Source organism: Mobula birostris, chromosome 12 (genome assembly GCF_030028105.1).
Source record: "Mobula birostris isolate sMobBir1 chromosome 12, sMobBir1.hap1, whole genome shotgun sequence".
Taxonomy (NCBI): Eukaryota; Metazoa; Chordata; class Chondrichthyes; order Myliobatiformes; family Myliobatidae; genus Mobula; species Mobula birostris.
In genome coordinates this window covers 69,382,527-69,404,175 of record NC_092381.1, presented here as the reverse complement: position 1 = coordinate 69,404,175, position 21,649 = coordinate 69,382,527, and the positions used below count along the sequence as shown (strand labels likewise).

General features: G+C 39.9%; 1 protein-coding gene across 9 annotated transcripts in view; it reads right to left on the bottom strand.

Annotated features, from left to right (window-relative positions):
* The window catches only part of axdnd1 (axonemal dynein light chain domain containing 1), a 164,437-nt gene that overhangs the window by 67,581 nt on the left and 75,207 nt on the right, over positions 1-21,649 (bottom strand). For all 9 annotated transcript variants that reach the window (XR_011888046.1, XR_011888045.1, XM_072274022.1 and 6 more), the window contains 4 exons: positions 16,650-16,770; positions 5,063-5,164; positions 3,473-3,639; positions 901-976 (listed from right to left, as the gene is read on the bottom strand). Coding sequence is in view for 7 of the 9 variants with exons in the window: in XM_072274022.1 (XP_072130123.1) it covers positions 901-976; positions 3,473-3,639; positions 5,063-5,164; positions 16,650-16,770 (466 nt within the window). In the remaining 2 variants the exon portion in view is untranslated. The remainder of the gene's footprint in view (positions 1-900; positions 977-3,472; positions 3,640-5,062; positions 5,165-16,649; positions 16,771-21,649) is intronic.

Genomic DNA, 21,649 nt, shown 5'->3' with positions numbered 1-21,649 from the left:
CTGATTAAAGTTGTAAAAAAATACGTCAAAATGCTGACTAAATTATAGCCAGTACTAATATTGTATATTTTTGTTCTCAACGATAATATGTCCCATTCAAATTATCGGCAGGTTTGCACTACCAAATGAATGTCACTAAACAAGTGACTGGCTTTTCAGAAGAATCCTGTCTAAAGTCTCTGCATTTACATTTATCAAAAACAAGCTCTGCAGATACTGGAAATCTGGAAGAGAAACAGAAAATGTTGGCACTGCTCATTGGGCATCTCGGGGTTTGGGCTGAAGCAATTTAATACCATTTTGAGAAAATTAAAAGGCATCAAGCAGAGTCCAAAAGTCACTTCAGATCAAATTTGGTTCCAGAGATGTCACGAATCAAAGCTGCCATCAGTACTCCATTCAAGCTTTTAATGTTTTAGCAATTCTTTGTATCTTGATATGTTCTGTTGGTGGACTGGAAAAAAGGTGACCTTTCTCAGAAAGGGAGAAGATTATTTGAAATGAGGAAAGCTTAAAAAAATATAAAAAGCAAGTATAACTATTATGAAAGAGAAATAAAAAATAGAATATGCTAGTTCTCTGCGCGTGAAGTGATTTCTGTGGTCAGGGAAATAAAGCCTGTGAATACTTGATGAACAGTGCCAACATTTTCTGTTGCTTTCTGATTTCCAGGATCTCTGGTACTTAGTTTTAGATTAGAACCTATGAAGAGATTTTAGACATGACTCATCTGAAAATCTGGTCACATTATCAATGACCTATTTTGACAAAACAACTATAATTTTGGCTATTAGTTGAATTCATTCAATGCATTATTATTTTATGAAACAATCATATCTATAAGTTCCAATTACAAAGAAAATACTACAAAACAAAAAATTATTCAAGTGACCTGCTCACCTCGTGCCAGTCTTTTAGATCATTTAAAAGCGCATGCAACACGTCTTTAGGAATACTTTTCATTCCTTGATGTCTCCTAAAACAATATAAATTATCAGAAATATTGGTATATTTCTAAATAACGTTTATATAGTAAAGCATACAAATAGACCTTTCTGCCCATGATGGCTGTGCCAAACATGATGCCAAATTAAATTAATCTCTCCTCCCTGCGTATGATCCATATCCCTCCATTATAATGTGCCCACCTGACAGTCTCATAAATGCCACTATCATATCTGCATCCACTAATACCCCTGGCAGCACAGTCCAGACATCTACAGTCTTTGTTCACTCTCACACGATGTTCACTCCTGTCTCCGCGGCATTGAGGCTGTGAGTCTGCTCCCTCTGCTACAAGCTTCATGTCTGCAAGCTTCACAGCAGTTTGCTCCATTACATAATGAACTGATTCCAAGGCTTTGGGCATACACTGGCTGTTCCAGGGATTCGTGTCTATGGACTCAATTTGATTCGGAATGCTGTTGCTTGCTTCTATTGTTTGCAAGGTACAGTATGTGTTTTTTTTTTAATTGGGTTCTCTCAGGTTTCTTGCTTTGTGGCTACCTGTAAGCAGATGATTCTCAAAGTTGTATAATTTACATATACTTTGATATCAAATGTACTTTGAATCTTTTCTCAGGTATAATAACAAAACATGTTTTTATTAAAGGTTTTCTCAGTTTTTTCACAGGACTGAAAAGTACATTCCATTTGCCAATAATTTCCTAGAGAGTCATTAGTGTGCCCTTCTGTAGCAACAACACACTTTGTTACAGAAAACAATTTTATCTGCACAGATAGACACGTAGTTTTACAGTGTAACAAGGAATCAATTGGCCAGCCAAAATTTATGGAAAACAGAACAGACAAAAATGTGTAGCTGAAACCACCACCTTATTGAATGGTGGGACAAGTATCTGGCACACTCTAAATCCTAATTCTTAAGCTCTTATGTCAGTCAAATAACTTTATTGATTGTTTATATTACATGGCAACACATATTCTTTTTTGCTTTTGAATGAAAACAGAATATTTTTGACTTTGATTGCAGCTCCCAAGCAATGAGCACAACATATACACAGTAGCAATAACAAAAAATATATGATTATAGTATTTGAACTTCTCAAATCAAAGAACATACTACCAATGGCAAACTAATCCGAGAACAATGCTTATAATTTGGGTGTCCTTTTTCCTAGGGAAACCACTAGGTAATCATTTCTTTGATCTCATCAAATTTGAAAAATTGCAGGTTTAAAAAAAAATTGTGACCAGGATCAAATACATGTGAATATCTAAAAAAAAGGAAATTCAGCAACCAATAATTTAAACAAACTGATGGCTGCAGACTTATTGGGTATATGTGTCTCTGTATAAATGTAAGTGTTTAATGCTTAATGTAAGTTAACGTGTCACATTTAAAAATTGCTTTGACAACAAACTCAAAAGTAAACAGGAAAATACAGATTATTTAATGATAGAGCATGTAATGTGTGAAGTACAGCATAACAGAGTCTATTAACAGCAAATTGCTCTGAGCAAACCCTTTATATCGAACAACTTCACCATGAGAATCACTAGGTTTGAGTGAAAATTGGAGACATTCCAATGCAGGAGATTGTATATGGCATGTCATACTTTGCATGAAGAGAAGCAGATGGTGGCGACAAGAATACCACTGAGAGGTCTGCATGAGAGAACTCTCCAAGCTCTGATTAGCAGGATGTTGATGCTATACCTCAGTAGCCACTGAATATCAAAATATCATTGATATTCAGTTACTCTGAGATTCTTCTTGGACAAATATGGGGAAATTCAGTTTGTGCAAGCTGTTTCTCTTTATCCTATTGTCTTACTACTCTCATAATTTATTCATGTAATTTACCTAGTTTAATTATTCTGTCTTCACTTGCCCCTTTACCAGTGCTTGCTAATGCTCATAGCCTATTACTCTTTCTATTAAAACCGATCTCTTTTATCTTCTATTTGTTGAGAACTATTAAAACTATCTTGACTCCACTTTTTACTGTTTTTAAGTCCTTTAGTCCCCAGCACACCAGTTACTTCCAGTCTCTTTAACCATTGGTTCACTTCCATAATGTTTGTATCCCTGCACCAATTTCAATTCAAGTCAAGTGATGCATGAAAATTTACATAGGATTCAACATTGCATCTAATATTTGGTACAGAGAAATGCAAAGCAGTTACTAAGATTCACATTTGGATAAATGTGATGTGATAAATAGGGGCAGAAATTCACCATAGTAAACTGGACAAGTTTTTTTAAAAAGGTAAAATGATGGTAAATGAGTGGAAAGTGTTCAGAAAATAACCAGTTTCTCCTTTATTTGCTACAACAGGTTTGGAGCTACTTGGCCTGCACTCAAGTATAGTATTGAATTGGGAGAAAATAATAGATAAAAGAAATTGAATAGGTGGATATTTTAAAAGTTTTTTTTATATTTTGGGTGTCACATGACTCAGTGTCACTATCTCATCTAAAGTGATCCAGGTGGTCAACAATACTTACAATTTATTTTCTAATAAATATTCGTGCCATTTTTGCAAACCAGACAGAATCAATTTTCTTTTTTCCAGACTTGAATTCTCCACATCTTGCAGATTTTTAGTGAACTTCTTCATTTTGTCTCTCCAGTCTGCGGTAACTTGCTGTAATTTAGCCTGATCTTCTGCATCCTTACAGTATCAAGATAAAACCGCAAAAGTTTCAAGTTGTATATAAAGATTATCATACATTGATAGACCTTTTCAAGATACAATCCACTTTCCACAATATAAAAACTTCATAACACAGAAGCAAATTTTGAAGATTCTGACTATCTGAATAGTCAATTGGATTATGTCATTAAGTAAGCTAATTTTTCCACAAAAGCAACGGACTTTAAAATGCCATATGGCATTCACCATTGTCTCTTGACTTACTTGCTGTCCATTATGCTGCTAGCACTAGGGCAGCAGTGAATGTCCTCCATCTCTCTATAGAAGGATTCTTCATTGTTGTTTCTCTAACAATCGTTTTTTGACCAGTCAGGTTTGTTATCCCTGAACTTAACTCCCAAACCTGGAAAACCAGTGGAATGCTCTAAGTCTGGCCTCTACCCTGACCTGCTTGGCATGGGTGACTCTACAAAGAGCTAAAGCACAAGGCCCTGGCTCCAGCCAACATACTACGCAAGCCTCCAAACACTACGACAAGGTTGTAGTCCTCTTGGAGAATTGTCCCTTGAGACCAATTAATAATTTCTCTGATAATTATTCTTCATTGGTCCCCAGTTATTTAATATATTAACTATCCTTTACACTTTTTCCCCACTTCAGTGCAAGGTGGTCAGAATGTTCTGTACATTTTTAAAGGCTAGACCAAGTAATCATATGTTCAGACATGATGAATCCCAGGGCTGATGAAGGGCCTCAGCCTAAAATGTCGACTGCTTATTCCCCTCCATAGATGCTGCCTGACCTGCAGAGTTCCTTCAGCAATTTGTGTTTGTTGTTCAAGATTTCCAGCATTAGCAGAATCCCTTGTTTATATATTCAGACAACTTGGAGCCATTAACTGCAAACAATTCTTTGATAATAGTAATTAAAGAATATTGTAATCTTTAAAGCCTACAGTTTCTAGCCAAAGCCACTATTTTATTGATTTTATGAAATATTCAATGGATTTGCAGATAGCTCCATGACTCCACAACACTTGCAGTGCTCCAAGGCAATATTAATCATGCTATGTTATTTTCCAAGTTAGCTGACATTAGTTCATAATCTTCTGCTTGAAATTTTAAAGAAATCTAGGACAAATCTGCAGTACTTTGTGAAAATCTTAATGTATTACCAAAACCATTCTAAGATTGCATAGTATTTTTCAAATTTTCATTGTTGCAGTACAAGTAAAGTCTTGTAAACATTACAAAGTGGTTATAGCCGACAAAGAACTCACGATAATTATCAAAATCACAGGAATCAGTTGTACAGCTCAGTACAATTCTGCCCTCTTCACGCCGAATGAAAATAAGTACCATTTCTTCATTCTTTTAGATTTTAAAATACAGATGAGAAATTTGTGAATCCATATAAGTAATTCATGAAATCAAAAATCTACCTTCGTGCCAAGCATTACAACAAAATGTTGTGCAATTTTAGTCCAGAGTTTTTCACTGACTTCAAGATCATGAACCAGTTTAAGATTGTGCTCTTCAGTTACCTGCAAAGAAAGAAATGGATAAAGATTTGACCAAGACTTTACTGTATATACCAACTCCAAAGGAACTGTAATCTAAAAGAGAATTAACAGATTAGAATTTTATATTTTACAATATGGGGCAGTGCTTTACAGTACCAGTGACCAGGGTTTAATTCCCGCCACTGCATGTAAGGAGTTTCTACTTTCTCTCTGTGACCATGTGGATTTCCTCCAGGTGCCGCAGTTTCCTCCCACAGTCCAAAGACATATCAGTTAGTAGGTTAATTGGTCATTGTAAATTGTCCTGTGATTAGTCTAGGGTTAAACTGGGGGTTGCTGGCTACTGCGTTTTGAAGGGCCAGAAGGACCTATCTCAATAAAATACAAATTTTAAAAGATCAGTTTATGGTGCCAAGGCAATTAGCCCACTTTCTTCACTCTACATGTAGAGTTTATCTGTGAAACTTATTCCATGCCACTCAGTGCCAAATATCAATGCTTAAACCAGGAATGGAATGTTATTTGAGTTATATTTTGCTACACCATTCACTTCTTTGTTATGGTAAAATATAATAAAATTAATCGGTTTTTTACTACCTTTATACAATTTGAAAATACTCGTGCAAAATATTTCAATTGCCTAAATTGCCAGATGTCATCAAACTTTGCCTCAATATTCCTATAAATTATGATTTACAAAAGCACCTCTAACTATTTGAGTCCCAAGTGTAACGTAAAGTGCAACTTATGTGTTAACTTGGACGTGAATATAACATTTTTTGGAGTTTGGTTGAAAGATTATACTGGGTGAAGGGATAAAAAGTCACGTTTGCAGGTCTTCTGATGGTACAAACCAGGAGCGATTTCAAGGTGGGAGGAGAATGGGCCTTCAAGTAATCTAGCCCAGCTGTGTGAATAGATGGGAACAAAGCAGATGGAATCATATGTGAAGTTATCCACTTTGCTGCGCAAAACAGAAAAGTAGAGCTTTTTTCTCGCACTGGTGAGAGACCAGATTATGACCTAGACGTCCTTGTACATGCAGATGCAGATGTAGCAAGCAAGTAGAAAATCAAACAATATGTTGGCCAATATTAAGAGAGAATTTGAGTACAAAGCAAAGATGTTTTGATGAGCCTTGAGATCATACCTGGAAAATTCTGTACCATTTTAATCTCCACACCTTAATGCAAGATATAACTGCCTTAGAGAAAGTGTAGAAATGCTTGACTGGCCTGTTTCCAGAGGTGACAGGGTTGCTATATAACAGAAAGTAGACTCAGTCTGTATTCTCTTGTGTTTAAAATAACGAGAGACTCAGAGAAACTTGTTAAGGTTCTCACAGGGTTTAACCAACTGGATAGAGAAAGCATGTTTACCCTGGCTGAGGAGTCCAGAACAAGGCACACAGTTTCACAAAAGAGATAATCCACTGTGGATCGAGATGAAGAAAAAATTATTTTACTGGTATGGTGATGAAACAATGGAATTTGCTGTAGGGCTGCAGAGCTTGGTCAAGGAGTTTATTCAAAACATTGATATACTTCTAAATATTAATGACATCAAGGGATTTATGAATAATAGAGGAAAATACACCTGAGATGGTAGAGCAGCCGCGATCTTGATGAATGGCAGAACAGGCTAAAAGACTAAATCTACTTTTTCTGCTCTCCTCTTTATTTTCTTAAGTAATTATGGAAACTGATGATGAAATTGTAAGGTTAAATACTGAAATGAGCATGTACATTGAAAATTGCCTCAGTATTTACAAGAAGACTATCACATACCAGAAATCCCAAGGAAACTAACACTGAACATGGAATGGAGACTGCCGAAGTTAATGGAAGTTACATTAAAAGAAGAGGAATAATGGCATTAAAGAATGGTAAATCAACAGGCCCACATGGTTTCAAGTCTTATGATTTTAAACAAAGTTGGTGAGAACATTGGGGATACTCCAATTCAGAGTCACATTCTTTTTTTTTAACCAAATGTATATCAAAACATATAGTGAAATGCTTCATTTACGTTAATGACCATACAAACTACAAAAGTGCTGGGAACAGCCACAAGTGCTACCACACATTCTGCACTCAAGTTATACAGGAACAAAGTTCTTTTAGTTAGGGAAGATCTTTCTATATAATTATGCTTTCTGTATTACTCTGAAGCTCAAATTGGAGCGAAAGGAAACAGAAGATGGATGTTGTCCCTTTCTACTTCATCCAATAAAACAATTTAAATGAGGCGCTATCTCAGTGTAAACCGACCCATATCTGTGTAAATCTCTGTAGCCCTGTTCAAACAATCAATGGTCTCTTGGGGATCAACTTTCTTACAGGCGTTTCCAGCACTCACAAGTTCTATGACCTTTCCAGAAGCACTGCATTGACCATGACAACGGCAGTAACACACTATCTATATGTTCAGTGAGTCATTATGTGCACATTTCACGAGAAGCTCTGAATTTACATACGCTGGCTGAAACATTGAATGGATCCAGTCTATTTCAATCTGAGCCTTTAGGAAGAATACAATCTGCTTCTCTCAACCCAAAGAGTACATGATTTCCCCTTTCGTGGAGCAGAGAGAAGACTGGGAAATGTAGCACTGATCTGCCACCTCCACTGCCACTTGACCTGATTGTGGACTAGTGAAGCTTTCACCCTGCAGAAATAGCAGCTGGAATACAAGTACACAGCTGCAATTCTGCCTGCAGACATCACAGATCTCAGTCACCAATAATTAGAAAACTTAGTCTCTAGATACAAAGCTCTTCAGACAATTGGAGAGGGTATGTGGACATTTTCAGAACAAGTCTCCCAAGTCTTCCTTCAGAGCCCCTGCTGGTGGCCCAGTGGGTCCATTGTCTAGGTCTACATACACAGTGTAAGAAAAACCAGGGAGGAAATGGCCAATAAGAGGAGGCATCATTTTAAGTGATTGGAGGAAAGTACAGGGGGATGTCAGAGGTAAGTTGTTTACACAGAATGGTGACGGTGTGGAAAGCATTGCCTGAGGCAAACACATTAGGGACATTTAAGAGACTCGTAGATAAGCACATGATTGATAGAAAAATGAATGATTATGAGGAGGGGAGGTTTAGATTTACCTTAGAGTGGGTTAAAAGGTTGTCAAAGGGCCTGTAATGTTCTGTATTCAAACCCATTCACCCAGACTGGGTCCAACATTTCACGTTAACTCAGTGTAGTGAGCTCTTCTCCAGCCCAAACCCAAAATATGTAAGTGGGTGCAGGACTTAACTACATGTTACCATCTGATTTCTAACTGTGCTCTACTGTATATATCCATGGATCAATATCACAGTAGGGAAGTGGCAGGGTATGTCCGTTATACAAATGCATTTTTTGTCCACAGAGTTTATAATTAAAAGCAGACTGATGGAGTACCTGGAAAAATTTCAGGCGATCAGAGAAAGTGAGCATGGATGTATAAGGATAGATCATGTCTGATAAACCTAGTTAAATTCTTGCAAAGAGATAAAAGAGGCAGTCAACAAGCTAACTTCTGTGCTGTTGTTTCTATGGATTTTCAACAGGCATCCAATGCAGACTTTATGTGATTCTTCATTGTAGTTGCAGTTCATGGTATTGAAACTGGGATTGTCATCTGGTGAGGAAACATTTTCAAAGGGGAGACAAAGAGAAAAGGGAAAATAAACTTGACAGAATGACCCACAAAGATCCAAACATGGATTTTTAACGATTTACCATATTGATAAGTGACTTAAATGATGGCATAGAAAGCCACATGATCACTTTTGTCTTTATATGGACTGCACTGCAAGCAGATTCACTAAATTCCACCACAATTTCAGGTAGGCAAAGCTACCTAAACTTTTGGGGGAAATGGATTTCTTAGAAACATAGAAAACCTACAGCACAATACAAGCCCTCTGGCTCACAATGCTGTGCTGAACATGTACTTACTTGAGAAATTCCCTTGGTTACCCATAGCCCTCTATGGACCACATGGACAAGTCTGAGGTTAATAGTACCAGTTTAAAAGGGTGAAATAATATACTTTCTAAATGGATTGAATCCATGAACAGCTCAGTGTGAAGAATCTTGGAAATCCATCTTTAAAGAACTAATCCACAGGTTACGGACTGTTATTTAAGTAAATTAAACCAAGCAATAATTCTCAGGGTGAGGCTTTCCACTCTAGAACACCTGAGATAACCTTGTTTTCCAAAAACCACAGTTTCTTTTCACCACTATGGATATTGTCCTCACCCATATCTCCTCTGTTTCCCACACATCTGCCCACAACCCATCCTTCCACCACCATAACAGGGATAATCTTCCCCTTGACCTTACCTGGACTCGGAGCAAGAAAGCTGCGAGTGAACAGCTGTTTTCTGGAGCAAAGGCAGTTTTTTACTACTCAGGGTAAAAGAGAGGTGAGACTGTGCAGGTGCATGACGTCAGCCAGTAGAGCACGAAAGGTTTAATAAGGCAAGGAATCTTCAACTGTTTTTGATTCGGAGCAAGAAGGCTACGAATGAATGGCTGTTTTCCAGAGCACAGGCAGTTTTTTACTACTTGGGGTAAAAGGGAGGCGAGACTGCGCAGGCGCATAATGTAAGCCAGTAGAGTGCGAAAGGTTTAAAAAGAAGACCGCTATATCCAGCTGGCAGCGTTCGGAGCGGGCAGTGGAGTGAGAGGCAGCAGAGTGATCGGGCTTTGGCTCAATGGGCCTAGGCGGTAATGGGATGAGGCAAGGTAGGTTTACCTGTGTTATTTGCGGAAAGGAGGAAGTACTTGTATGACGCCAGTTTTCTGTGCTCGGTGTTATATGTAGGAGGTCCTGGAGTCTCCCAGCCTCCCGGACAGCCATATCTGCACCAGGTGTGTCAAGCTGCAGCTCCTAAGGGACCGAGTTAGGGAACTAGAGATGCAGCTCAATGACCTACGCCTGGTCAGGGAGAGTGAGGAGGTGATAGAAAGGAGTTATAGGCAGGTGGTCACAGCGGGGCCACAGGAGACAGACAAGTGGGTCACAGACAGGAGGGGGAAGGGGAAGAGTCAGGGACTAGAGAGTACCCCGGTGGCTGTACCCCTTGACAATAAGTACTCCTGTTTGAGTACTTTTGGGGGGGGGGGGGGGAAACAACCTACATGGGGGAAGTGACAGTGGCCGTGCCTCTGGCACACAGTCTGGCCCTGTGGCTCAGAAGGATAGGGAAAGGAAGAGGAAGTCAGTAGTTATAGGGGGCTCTATAGTTAGGGGGTCAGACAGGCGATTCTGTGGATGCAGGAAAGAAACGCGGATGGTCGTTGACCTCCCAGGTGCCAGGATCCGGGATGTTTCAGATCACGTCCAAGATATCCTGCAGTGGGAGGGAGAACAGCCAGAGGTCGTGGTACATATTGGTACCAATGACATAGGTAGGAAAAGGGAAGAGGTCCTGAAAAAAAAGTCTACAGGGAGTTAGGAAAGAAGTTGAGAAGCAGGACCGCAAAAGTAGTAATCTCGGGATTACTGCCTGTGCCACGCAACAGTGAGAATAGGAATAGAATGAGGTGGCGGATAAATGCGTGGCTGAGGGATTGGAGCAGGGGGCAGGGATTCAGATTTCTGGATCATTGGGACCTCTTTTGGGGCAGGTGTGACCTGTACAAAAAGGACAGGTTGCACTTGAATCCCAGGGGGACCAATATCCTGGCCAGGAGGTTTGCTAAGGCTACTGGGAAGCATTTAAACAAGAATTGTTGAGGGGTGGAAACTGAACTGAAGAGACTGGGGAAGAGGAGGTTGGCTCACAAATAGAGAAAGCTTGTAGACAGTGCGAGACGGAATACAGGCAGGTGATAGAAAAGGGATGTGCACAGACCGAAGGTTTGAGATGTGTCTATTTTAACGCAAGGAGTGTTGTGAACAAAGCAGATGAGCTTAGAGCATGGATCAGTACTTGGAGATATGATGTGGTAGCCATTACAGAGACTTGGATGGCTCAAGGACAGGAATGGTTACTTCAAGTGCCGGGTTTTAGATGTTTCAGAAAGGACAGGGAGGGAGGCAAATGAGGTGGGGGAGTGGCACTGTTGATCAGAGATAGTGTCATGGCTGCAGAAAAGATGGACGCCACAGAGGGATTGTCTATGGAGTCTCTGTGGGTGGAGGTTAGGAACAGGAAGAGGTCAATAACTTTACTGGGTGTTTTTTATAGGCCACCCAATAGTAACAGGGATATCAAGGAGCAGTCAGGGAAACAGATCCTGGAAAGGTGTAATAATAACAGAGTTGTCGTGATGGGAGATTTTAACTTCCCAAATACCGATTGGCATCTCCCTAGAGCAAGGGGTTTAGATGGGGTAGAGTTTGTTAGGTGTGTTCAGGAAGGTTTTTTGACACAATATGTAGATAAGCCTATAAGAGGAAAGGCTGTACTTGATCTGGTATTGGGAAATGGACCTGGTTGGGTGTCAGATCTCTCAGTGGGAGAGCATTTTGGAGATAGTGATCATAATTCTATATCCTTTACAATAGCATTGGAGACAGATAGGAACAGACAAATTATAAAAGCATTTAGTTGGAGTAAGGGGAATTATGAGGCTATCAGGCAGGAACTTGGAAGCATAAATTGGAAACAGATGTTCTCAGGTAAAAGTATGGAAGAAATGTGGCAAATGTTCAGGGGATATTTGTGTGGAGTTCTGCATAGGTACGTTCCAATGAAATGGGGAAAGGATGGTAGGGTACAGGAACCGTGGTGTACAAAGGCTGTAATAAATCTAGTCAAGAAGAAAAGAAAAGCTTACAAAAGGTTCAAAGAGCTGGGTAATGTTAGAGATCTAGAAGATTATAAAGCTAATAGGAAAGAGATTAAGAAGGAAATTAGGAGAGCTAGAAGGGGCCATGAGAAGTCCTTGGCGGGTAGGATTAAAGAAAACCTCAAGGCATTCTACAAGTATGTGAAGAGCAAGAGGATAAGACGTGAAAGAATAGGACCTATCAAGTGTGACAGTGGGAAAGTGTGTATGGAACCAGAGGAAATAGCAGAGGTACTTAATGAATACTTTACTTCAGTATTCACTGTGGAAAAGGATCCTGGTGATTGTAGTGATAAGAAAGAGGATGTACAGGAGCTTTTGGAAAGCATCAAGTTGGATAAGTCACAAGGCCCAGATGAGATGTACCCCAGGCTACTGTGGGAGGTGAGGGAGGAGATTGCTGAGCCTCTGGCGATGATGTCTGCATTATCAATGGGGACGGAAGAGGTTTCAGAGGATTGGAAGGTTGTGGATGTTGTTCCTTTATTCAAGAAAGGGAGTAGAGATAGCCCAGGAAATTATAGACCAGTGAGTCTTACCTCAGTAGTTGGTAAGTTGACGGAGAACATCCTGAGGGGCAGAATTTATGAACATTTCGAGAGGTTTAATATGATTAGGAATAGTCAGCATGGCTTTGTCAAGGGCAGGTCGTGCCTTACGAGCCTGATTGAATTCTTTGAGGATGTGACTGAACACACTGATGAAGGAAGAGCAGTAGATGTAGTGTATATGGATTTCAGCAAGGCATTTGATAAGGTACCCCATGCAGGGCTTATTAAGAAAATAAGCAGGCATGAGATCCAAGGGGACATCGCTTTGTGGATCCAAAACTGGCTTGCCCACAGTAGGCAAAGAGTGGTTGTAGACAGGTCATATTCTGCTTGGAGGTTAGTCACCAGTGGAGTGCCTCAGGGATCTGTTCTGGGACCCTTACTCTTCGTGATTTTTATAAATGACCTGGATGAGGAAGTGGAAGGATGGGTTAGTCAGTTTGCTGATGACACAAAGGTTGAATGTGTTGTGGATAGAGTGGAGGGCTGTCAGAGGTTACAGCAGGACATTGATAGGATGCAAGACTGGGCTGAGAAGTGGCAGGTGGAGTTCAACCCAGATATGTGTGAAGTGGTTCATTTGGGTAGGTCAAATATAATGGCAGAATATAGTATTAATGGTAAGACTCTTGGCAGTGTGGAGGATCAGAGGGATCTTGGGGTCCGAGTCCATAGAACACTCAAAGCTGCTGTGCAGGTTGACTCTGTGGTTAAGAAGGCGTACGGTGTATTGGCCTTCATCAATCATGGAATTGAATTTAGGAGCTGAGAGGTAATGTTGCAGCTACATAGGACCCTGGTCAGACCCTACTTGGAGTACTGTGCTCATTTCTGGTCAGCTCACTACAGAAAGTATGTGGAAGCCATAGAAAGGGTGCAGAGGAGATTTACAAAGATGTTGTCTGGATTAGGGAGCATGCCTTATGAGAATAGGTTGAGTGAACTTGGCCTTTTCTCCTTGAAGCGATGAAGGATGAGAGGTGACCTGATAGAGGTGTATAAGACGATGACAGGCATTGATCATGTCAGAGGCTTTTTCCCAGGGCTGAAATGGTTGCCACAAGAGGACACAGGTTTAAGGTGCTGGGAAGAAGGTACAGGGGAGATGTTAGGGGTAAGTTGTTTACTCAGAGAGTGGTGAGTGCATGAAATGGGCTGCCAGCAACGGTGGTAGAGGTGGATATGATGGGGTCTTTTAAGAGACTTTTGGATAGGTACATGGAGCTTAGAAAAATAGAGGGCTATAGGTAAACCTAGTAATTTCTAAGGTGGGGACATGTTTGTCACAACTTTGTGGGCCAAAGGGCCTGTATTGTGCTGTAGATTTTCTATGTTTCTATGTTTCTAACTTCCACCACCTCCACAGGATCCCACCACTAAATTCATATTTCCCTCATCCACACCCCCAACCCTCCACTTTCTGTAGTCATTGCTCTCTGCATCCACTCTTGTCCACTCGTCCGTCCCCACTGATCTCCCTCCTGGAACATATCCCTGCAAGTGGGACAAATGCTACACCTACCCATACACCTCCTCCCTCACCACAATTCAGGGCCCTAAACAGGCAAAGCAACATTTCACGTCTGAGTCTGTCAGGGTCTTCTATTGAATCTGATGCTGCCAGTGTGGCCTCCTCTACATCACTGAGACCCAATACAGATTAGAAGGCCACTTTGTAAGCATCCTCACTCTACCTCCTGCAAAAGTGGGGCCTCCTGTGGCTACCCATTTCAATTCAACTTCCCATCCCCATTGTGACATGAATGCCCATGGCCTCTACTGCCATGGTGAGGCCAAACTCAGAATGGAGGAACAACACTTCAAATTCCATCTGGGGAACCTCCAATCTAATAGCATGAACATCAATTTCTCTAATGTCTAGTAACTTCTCCACCTTTCCTCCTCTATTTTTCCATTCCTCATTCTAGGTACCCTCTCTTACCCCTTCTTTTCTCCTCACCTCCCTCTGGTTCCACTCCTCCTTCCCTTTCTTCCATGGTCCACTGTTCTCTACTATTAAATTACTTCTTCAGTCCCTTACCTCTTCCATCTTCTTACTTCTTCCACCCTACACCACCCATCCATCCATCCCCTCACCTGTAGCCTATAGCCTGCCTCTCCCTACCTCCTTATTCTGGCTTCTGCACCCTTTCCATTCCTGATGAAGGGTCTCACTCCAAAGTCATCTAGTTATTCCCTTCTGTAGTTGCTTCCTGACTTGCTGAATCCCTCTAGCCTTTTGTCAAAATCAGAATCAAAGTCAGGTTCATTATCAATGGCATATATCATGATTTTTTTTTGTTTTGTAGCAGAAGTGCAGTGCAAGATATAAAAATTACTATGCTACAATAAACATTGAAAGGGGGTCTTCAGATTCCTGTACTTATTCCCTAGTAGTGGTAATGAGAAGGCATGTCCCAGATGATGATGAATCTTGCCTTCTTGATTAGTAAGCTTGTGGATGACACAGAAGTTTTTTGCGGCGTGGATAGTTGAGGGAAAGTTGTCTGCGGCTACACCAGGATGTAGATCAGATAGAAAGTTGAGTGGAACATTGTCAGATGGATTTGATCCAGGCAAATGTGAGGGTGTTTCTTTTTAAGATGTCAAATTGGGGTAGGATATATATAGTGAAATGGTAGGACACTAAAGAACATTGCTGAAGAGAAGGACCTTTGGGTTCTAGTCCACAAGTCTTGAAAAGGGTGCAGAAAGCATATGGATAGCTTATCTACATGGGTCAGAGCCAGAATGTTATGTTACAACTTGACTAACAAAAGATACATCAGACTTAGAGCATTGTGTGCCTTTCTGGTCACCAATCTATAGGAAGGATGTAGTTGTACTGAGGAGACTGCAGAGGAGATTCACCTGAATATTGCCTCGACTGGAGGACTTTCATTACGAGGATAAACTGGATAGCTTAGGTTTGTTTTTCCTGGAATGAAGAAGGCTGAGGATTGATCTGGTAGAAGTTTATAAAATAATAAGAAGCATACAAAAATTAAAGGTAATCCTAAAGATTAAATTATTAAAGATAGGGTAGACAGAATCCTTTTTCCCCTGGTAAGGGGATCAAAAGAAAAGAGAATAGAAATTTAAGGGGAGTATAAAGAGGAAACTGAGGGAAAGTTTCTTTTTATCCCCTGCAGCGATTAGTTGATGCCTGAATGCCAGAAGAGGTGGTGGAGTCAGATATTTTTTAAAAATCACTGTGTTTAAGAGATATTTATTCAGGCATTTGAATATGCAAGGTAGCAAAGAATATAGCCCTAATGCAACCAGGGGTGGATTAGTGTAGATGGGGAGAAGGTTGGCACAGATGTGGTGAACCAAAGGACATATTTCCATGCTGTACAAAACTATGACTTGCTAATAATGCAGTTTTATTTAAAATTAAAACATTACAATAGTAAGTAAGCAATTGTATGTTAGTTATACAACTCTGTGAGCACACCACACTAAGAAGGACCTTAAATTTATGTTGCGTATGCTGAAGAAATGGAGTTAGATCAAAGAAACTATGATTTCATTAAATAGTAAAATAGGCTTGAGCATCAAGAAACCTCTGCCCATTCCTTTATATTTTTTTTAGAACTAATGCAAGCTTTAGAATCTTCAGCTTGAATTGAAGCTGGAATTAGTGCCTAAACGGGAAAATGAGGGAGAAAAACACAAGGCTTATAAAGTGGAACTGTGGAATGCTTTGTCTAACTAGTTAATAATGTTTGCAGGATCTTTTCAAATAAATATTAGAGCCATTTCTGGGGTCTAGGCAGACTTTTATCAGGGAAAGGGGAATGGAGCGGAAAGGTCGATATATGGAGTTAGGTCACAAATCAGCAATAATCAAATCTACCAGCAGAAAAGGCTCAAGAGGCTCATTTCTATTATTTCATGTGTAACATTACATAGAATTACCAATGAACATAATGGAATGTGAGATGTGAAATGGAACGGAATTCATTCATACAGTAGTTTGATTCGTTGATGAAATATATTATTGAGAACATGCAAAGCTACAGTCCATCCAGCTACAGAGACAAATAGACTTATGGGCCAAAATATAAATATAGGTATTTTGAGGACAGAGCAGGAGAAGCAACCTGGTTATTACAAATAAAGTACAATATGCAAAAGTGCAGTATGACAAATTACCTTCAATGCGAGGCTATAGCTTGCTTCACTCCACCACTCCTTCTCCTGGGTTAAAGTATCTATCTGGGCAATTAGTCTTTTTCGCTGTAGTTCGTATAACTGGTGATATTCATCCAGCAAACTGAGGGCATGAAAAAATCAGTCATTTCTTAAACTCTTAATCATAAAAGCCTTTAGCTGTGAATTTCAAATAGAAGTAATTTTAAAGAAGCAGCTCCAAATGTGATATAATTTCTGGTTCCTGACAGAGAAAGGGACTACAGCCAACAAAATATCTTGCAAAATACTTGGTCATTTTGCCAAAACCTTTATACTTTTTCAGTCAGTTTCTTTGTTTAGAGCAAGAATGTTGGCAAAGAGGATTAAGAAATAAAAGCATGAGCTAGCAAACAAAAAAGAATATGTTTTTGTCTTATCCACTAGTCATAATGCCTTCAGAAAGAATTATGACATAGAATCTAAATGCACAATGGAATTCCTGGAATTTCAAAACTAATATTTGCAGCTTCAAGTTAAACAGAAACCATTATACAAAAAGAGATGATAAAAGATCAGGAAACACATTAGTGTTCATCCTGTTGGTTAGTTCAGGCAAGCGCATCACCATCCTTTACTGGTAGGAACAATTACCCATAACAAAAAAAGAGACTAAGGCACCAAAAAGCCGGGTGCCTTATCTCTACTTACTATGAACTACATTGTAATATTCCCTTCCTCAATAAATCACCACCTTCTGCCTACGGCGGTTATGGAAGGAAATTTTTCATTTCAGCATTTTCTATCTTGTGTAATTTTGCTCATTCACAGTAATATTTAAAAAAAAAATTATTGGTAAACAAATTGCTGATGGAGCTTGTGGGGAAAGTGATGTTGCCAGTCCGAACAAGTGGAAATAGAAAGAGAAAAAACTGTGATAAATTGCAAAGGTAACATGATAGAGACAGTAAAAGTTCAAAAGAGAAAATCTATACATTAACTCAAAAGGAAAGGAAAGGTACATCGCATCCAGAGTTTCTCCAGTTAGCAGACGATTTCCCCCCATGCCTCTCTGACATAGTGGGGAATTGCGTACGAGGCAAGTTACAGCAGTGATTTGCCATTGCTTTCTGCCGGGTGAGTTTCCAAAGAGATCACCAGCTCGTAACCCTGCACAGATGGAAAGCGTGCAGGGGAACCGGCAAGCTGGATTCGAACCTGGGACCTTTCATCCCCAGGTCCGACGCTGATGCCACTAGGCCACCAGCCAGGTCACATTAACTCAACAAGTGAAAAAAACATAATAAGCGTAATCAAATCAAAGTGCATTCTATAGAACTTTGAACTAAACTGAAGCAATATCAGAAAACCCAGTGGGGACCTCAAGACGATGGTCCATCCAATGACGCTTCTCCTTGGGAAACACCCCCTGCAATGGACAGTCCTCCAAGGCGGCACCATCATCTAAACTCCGGGGAATTGTGACATGAATATGACATGGATTCTACAGTGACCACTGGCGACTCAAGTGAGGATGTCAATGATGAAACAAAAGAGTTGGCAGCCATGTCCAATAAAGACCAAGGAAGTGAGAACATGCGGTCTGAAGATGGAACCTATGAATGGAGGTAGATAGTTTATCACCAACTACCTGAATCAGAAAAGATTGACAAATGGTCCAAAGAAATTCCACCTCCTAAACACCTGGACTGAGCTTCAATGTATTAAGAACAAACATAAATTGCACCCATATGATGGGATCCAAATCTCACTGCGTTGTCTTCTCAGCAGATCAGACACTTAACTCGTAGAGTTGATGACAACATGGGAGATAATAAACAAAAGATACTAGGTGGCTGGGATGCTTTTAAGAGGTGGTTGGAAGAACAGGCCCCAATACAGACTGATTGGAGGAAAGTAGTCGACTGCAAGCAAAAGGTTTCTGAGGATGTTTCTGAATATAAGGAACGCCACAGGACAGCGTGGCTGAATTACTTAGGGGTTCCAGGAATAAATGAAGATAGCATAGAGGACTCTATGTATGGTCCCTTGAAATCAACATTGATGAATAGCTTGAAACCAAATATTGCCAAAGTGATGAAGCCCACAAAAATGAATTGGAGTGAAGTTGGTGATCCATATAGTGAGCTAGTGCAAGCAGCCAAGCAGTAGAATGAGATATCAAATTCCAAATAAGATCAGTAGAGGTGGATCAATTACCTGTTGATCAACACCTATTGACCATGGGTCCACAGTCATTGCAGGCGAGTCAGCAGCCAGCACCCATTAACCAACAAAAAAAAAGCGGGACTGGAATGCACCGTGTGCACACAGCAATACCAGTCTAAGTCGCACCCCTAAGGCCAACCCCCTAAAGAAAATCTCATTTGTCGTGTAAAGGAGGGCGTTGGGCTGGAAGTGACTGGCAGAAGAAACAAGGTGGACAATAGAAACAAGCTCAACAACAAGTTCAATCCTCTACCTCACAAATGTTGGGAGATCCTGATCTGATGACATGGTTTCAACAAGCAATTTCAGATGTAATGGAAGTATTGTTGAATTAAAAAAAATAACTAAGCCCATTCTTGCTCTCTTGCTTGCTAGAGGAAAATTCAAGCAGTTTATATGTTAACATACTAATTGGGAATAAATGTGCTGAATTTTTGTTAAGACTATGATGATCATGACTATGCAAGGATAATAACATGCCATTAAGATGTAAGTTATTCTAAGGAAACACCTTTATTGAATCCAGATCTGATCAGTACCCCGATTGCTCATCAACAATTGAGGGAGGAATTCAAAGATTGCATGGGTTGAAACTGAAGTGCTGACATCAGGAAGCATGGCTCCTGGTACTCTGCACAACAGGCAGATTTGAAAGACTGTACAACAGCAGAAGGAAAATCAAATAATATCTTAACTGATTCATTTGGGGTTGTTTGTAATTTTGGAAACTTATGAATGAAAAGGAGATTTCTTACAGCTGTAGGAGCCCCAATCAAGAATGGCCAACTAGCACAGGAATTCATGAACATTATACAGTTGCCATCAGAAGTTCATCATCATCTTCAGGTGCCGTGACCAGTTTGAGCTTTGACTGCCATGGTCCACACACCTCTGTTTCGGGTTAAGTGGATCAATTCATTGGTATTCATTTCCAGTTCTCTGGCTGCAGTCTCCACCATCATTTGTCTTAGTCTTCCTCTTGCTTTCTTTCCTTCAATCTTTCCCATAATTACCATGCATTCAAACTCCTCTTTCCTAATCACATGTCCAATGAAGTTATGTTGCCTTTTAATGATCTCATACATTATTTCTCTTTTTGTGTTTGCTCTGTTCATGACATCCCTGTTAGATATTAGTTTCATCCATGATATTCTTTGCATCCTTCTCCAAAGCCACATCTCTGCTGCTTCAATTCATTTCTTCATATTACTAGATATTGTCCAACTTTCTGAGCCATATAACATAACCGAATAAACGTAACATTTCAGTACTCTGAGGCGGGTTGTCATGCCTAGTTTAGTATTGGTCAGCATACTCTTCATTCTCGTAAAGGTGTCTTTTGCCATCCCTATTCTTCTTTTGATGTTCATGTAGCACCTGCCATCTGATGTCAACCAGCTTCCTAAGTAGCAAAAGTTCTGTACTTGTTTTATGTCTTCCCCGTTTATTCTCAGCCTGCAGCTAGGATTCTCTTTCTTTTTGGATATCACCATACATTCTGTCTTTTTGCAGCTGATAGATAGACCCATTTTTGCACTTTCTTCAACAACTATATCAATTAAGTTTTGTAGTTCTTTCTCCGTACTTGCAATTAACACAGTGTCATCCGCATATCTGAAATTATTGATGTTTTCACCGCCAACTTTGATTCCCAAGATGTCTCTTATTTTTTGTAATATTGTTTCACTGTACACATTAAGTAAATCAGGGAAGAAAACACACCCTTGTCTAATGCCTCTCTTGATTTCCGTAAACTGACTCACTTCTCCATCTATTCTTACAGCGGCAGTTTGTTCCCAGTACTGATTTCTGATTAGGCAGAGGTCTTTCGAATCTAGAAAGTTTCCTGTAATATTTCAAATAACTTATTGTGCTTCACTTTATCAAATGCTTTTGTTTAGTCAATAAAACAAACAAACAAGTCTTTTTGCACTTGAATAGCTCGTTCTGACAGTATCCTTTCTGCCTTTCCTTTTTTCCATCAGAAGTTACTGTATTAAAATGCAAAACCCACTCCAAAATGACTACAATGGAAAGCCATTCTCAGATGTAATTGCAAAAGAGGCTGCAAGGGAATGAGTAAAAGAAATTTTAAAAAGTCAAAGAAGTACCGAGAACATAAGCAGTGAACTCAGCAACTGAAATTATGGAAATGAGGTTTATCTCTGTATCACAGGAGTTAGCTCAATGCTCTGCACAGAAAATGTGGCTCTGGAAAATGGAAATATGGCTCTCGCAATAGACTAGTAGCTCCAAATTACATTACTTCCTTATCTGGCACAGCAGACACACTCCCTTGCATGCAGTGAGTGGAAAAGAAGATCAACAAATTCTTCCACTGGTGGTGAAATCCAAAGTTCAGACCACAAGCTCAACAAATGTTTGAAAAGTGCATGAAATGCCAGAAAGCAAATTCTGAAGCAGCAGAGAAGCTATCAGATTTAAGGGCCCCTGCCCCACCTGTGTCACATTGATTCTAACAATTTCATTGGGAATGTTTGCCAGGAATTATGTCTACTGTTAAATATTGAATGGTCTTTCCATTGTCCACATTCACCCATAGTCATCAGGACAATTTGAACAAATGAATAGAACCATCAAACAATGACTAAGTAGAATGAAGAAGGCGTACCATGGCCTACAGCTTTTCCTATGGTCTTGTGTAGCATCAGAGCAAAGAATAAAACTGAACTAATTCTACTCGAGGTCGTAACAAGATGTCCTACATCACTTTCAGAAGACCTTGAGGTCAGAAAGGCTGATATACTGTACATAAAATGGCATACAGTTTAGTT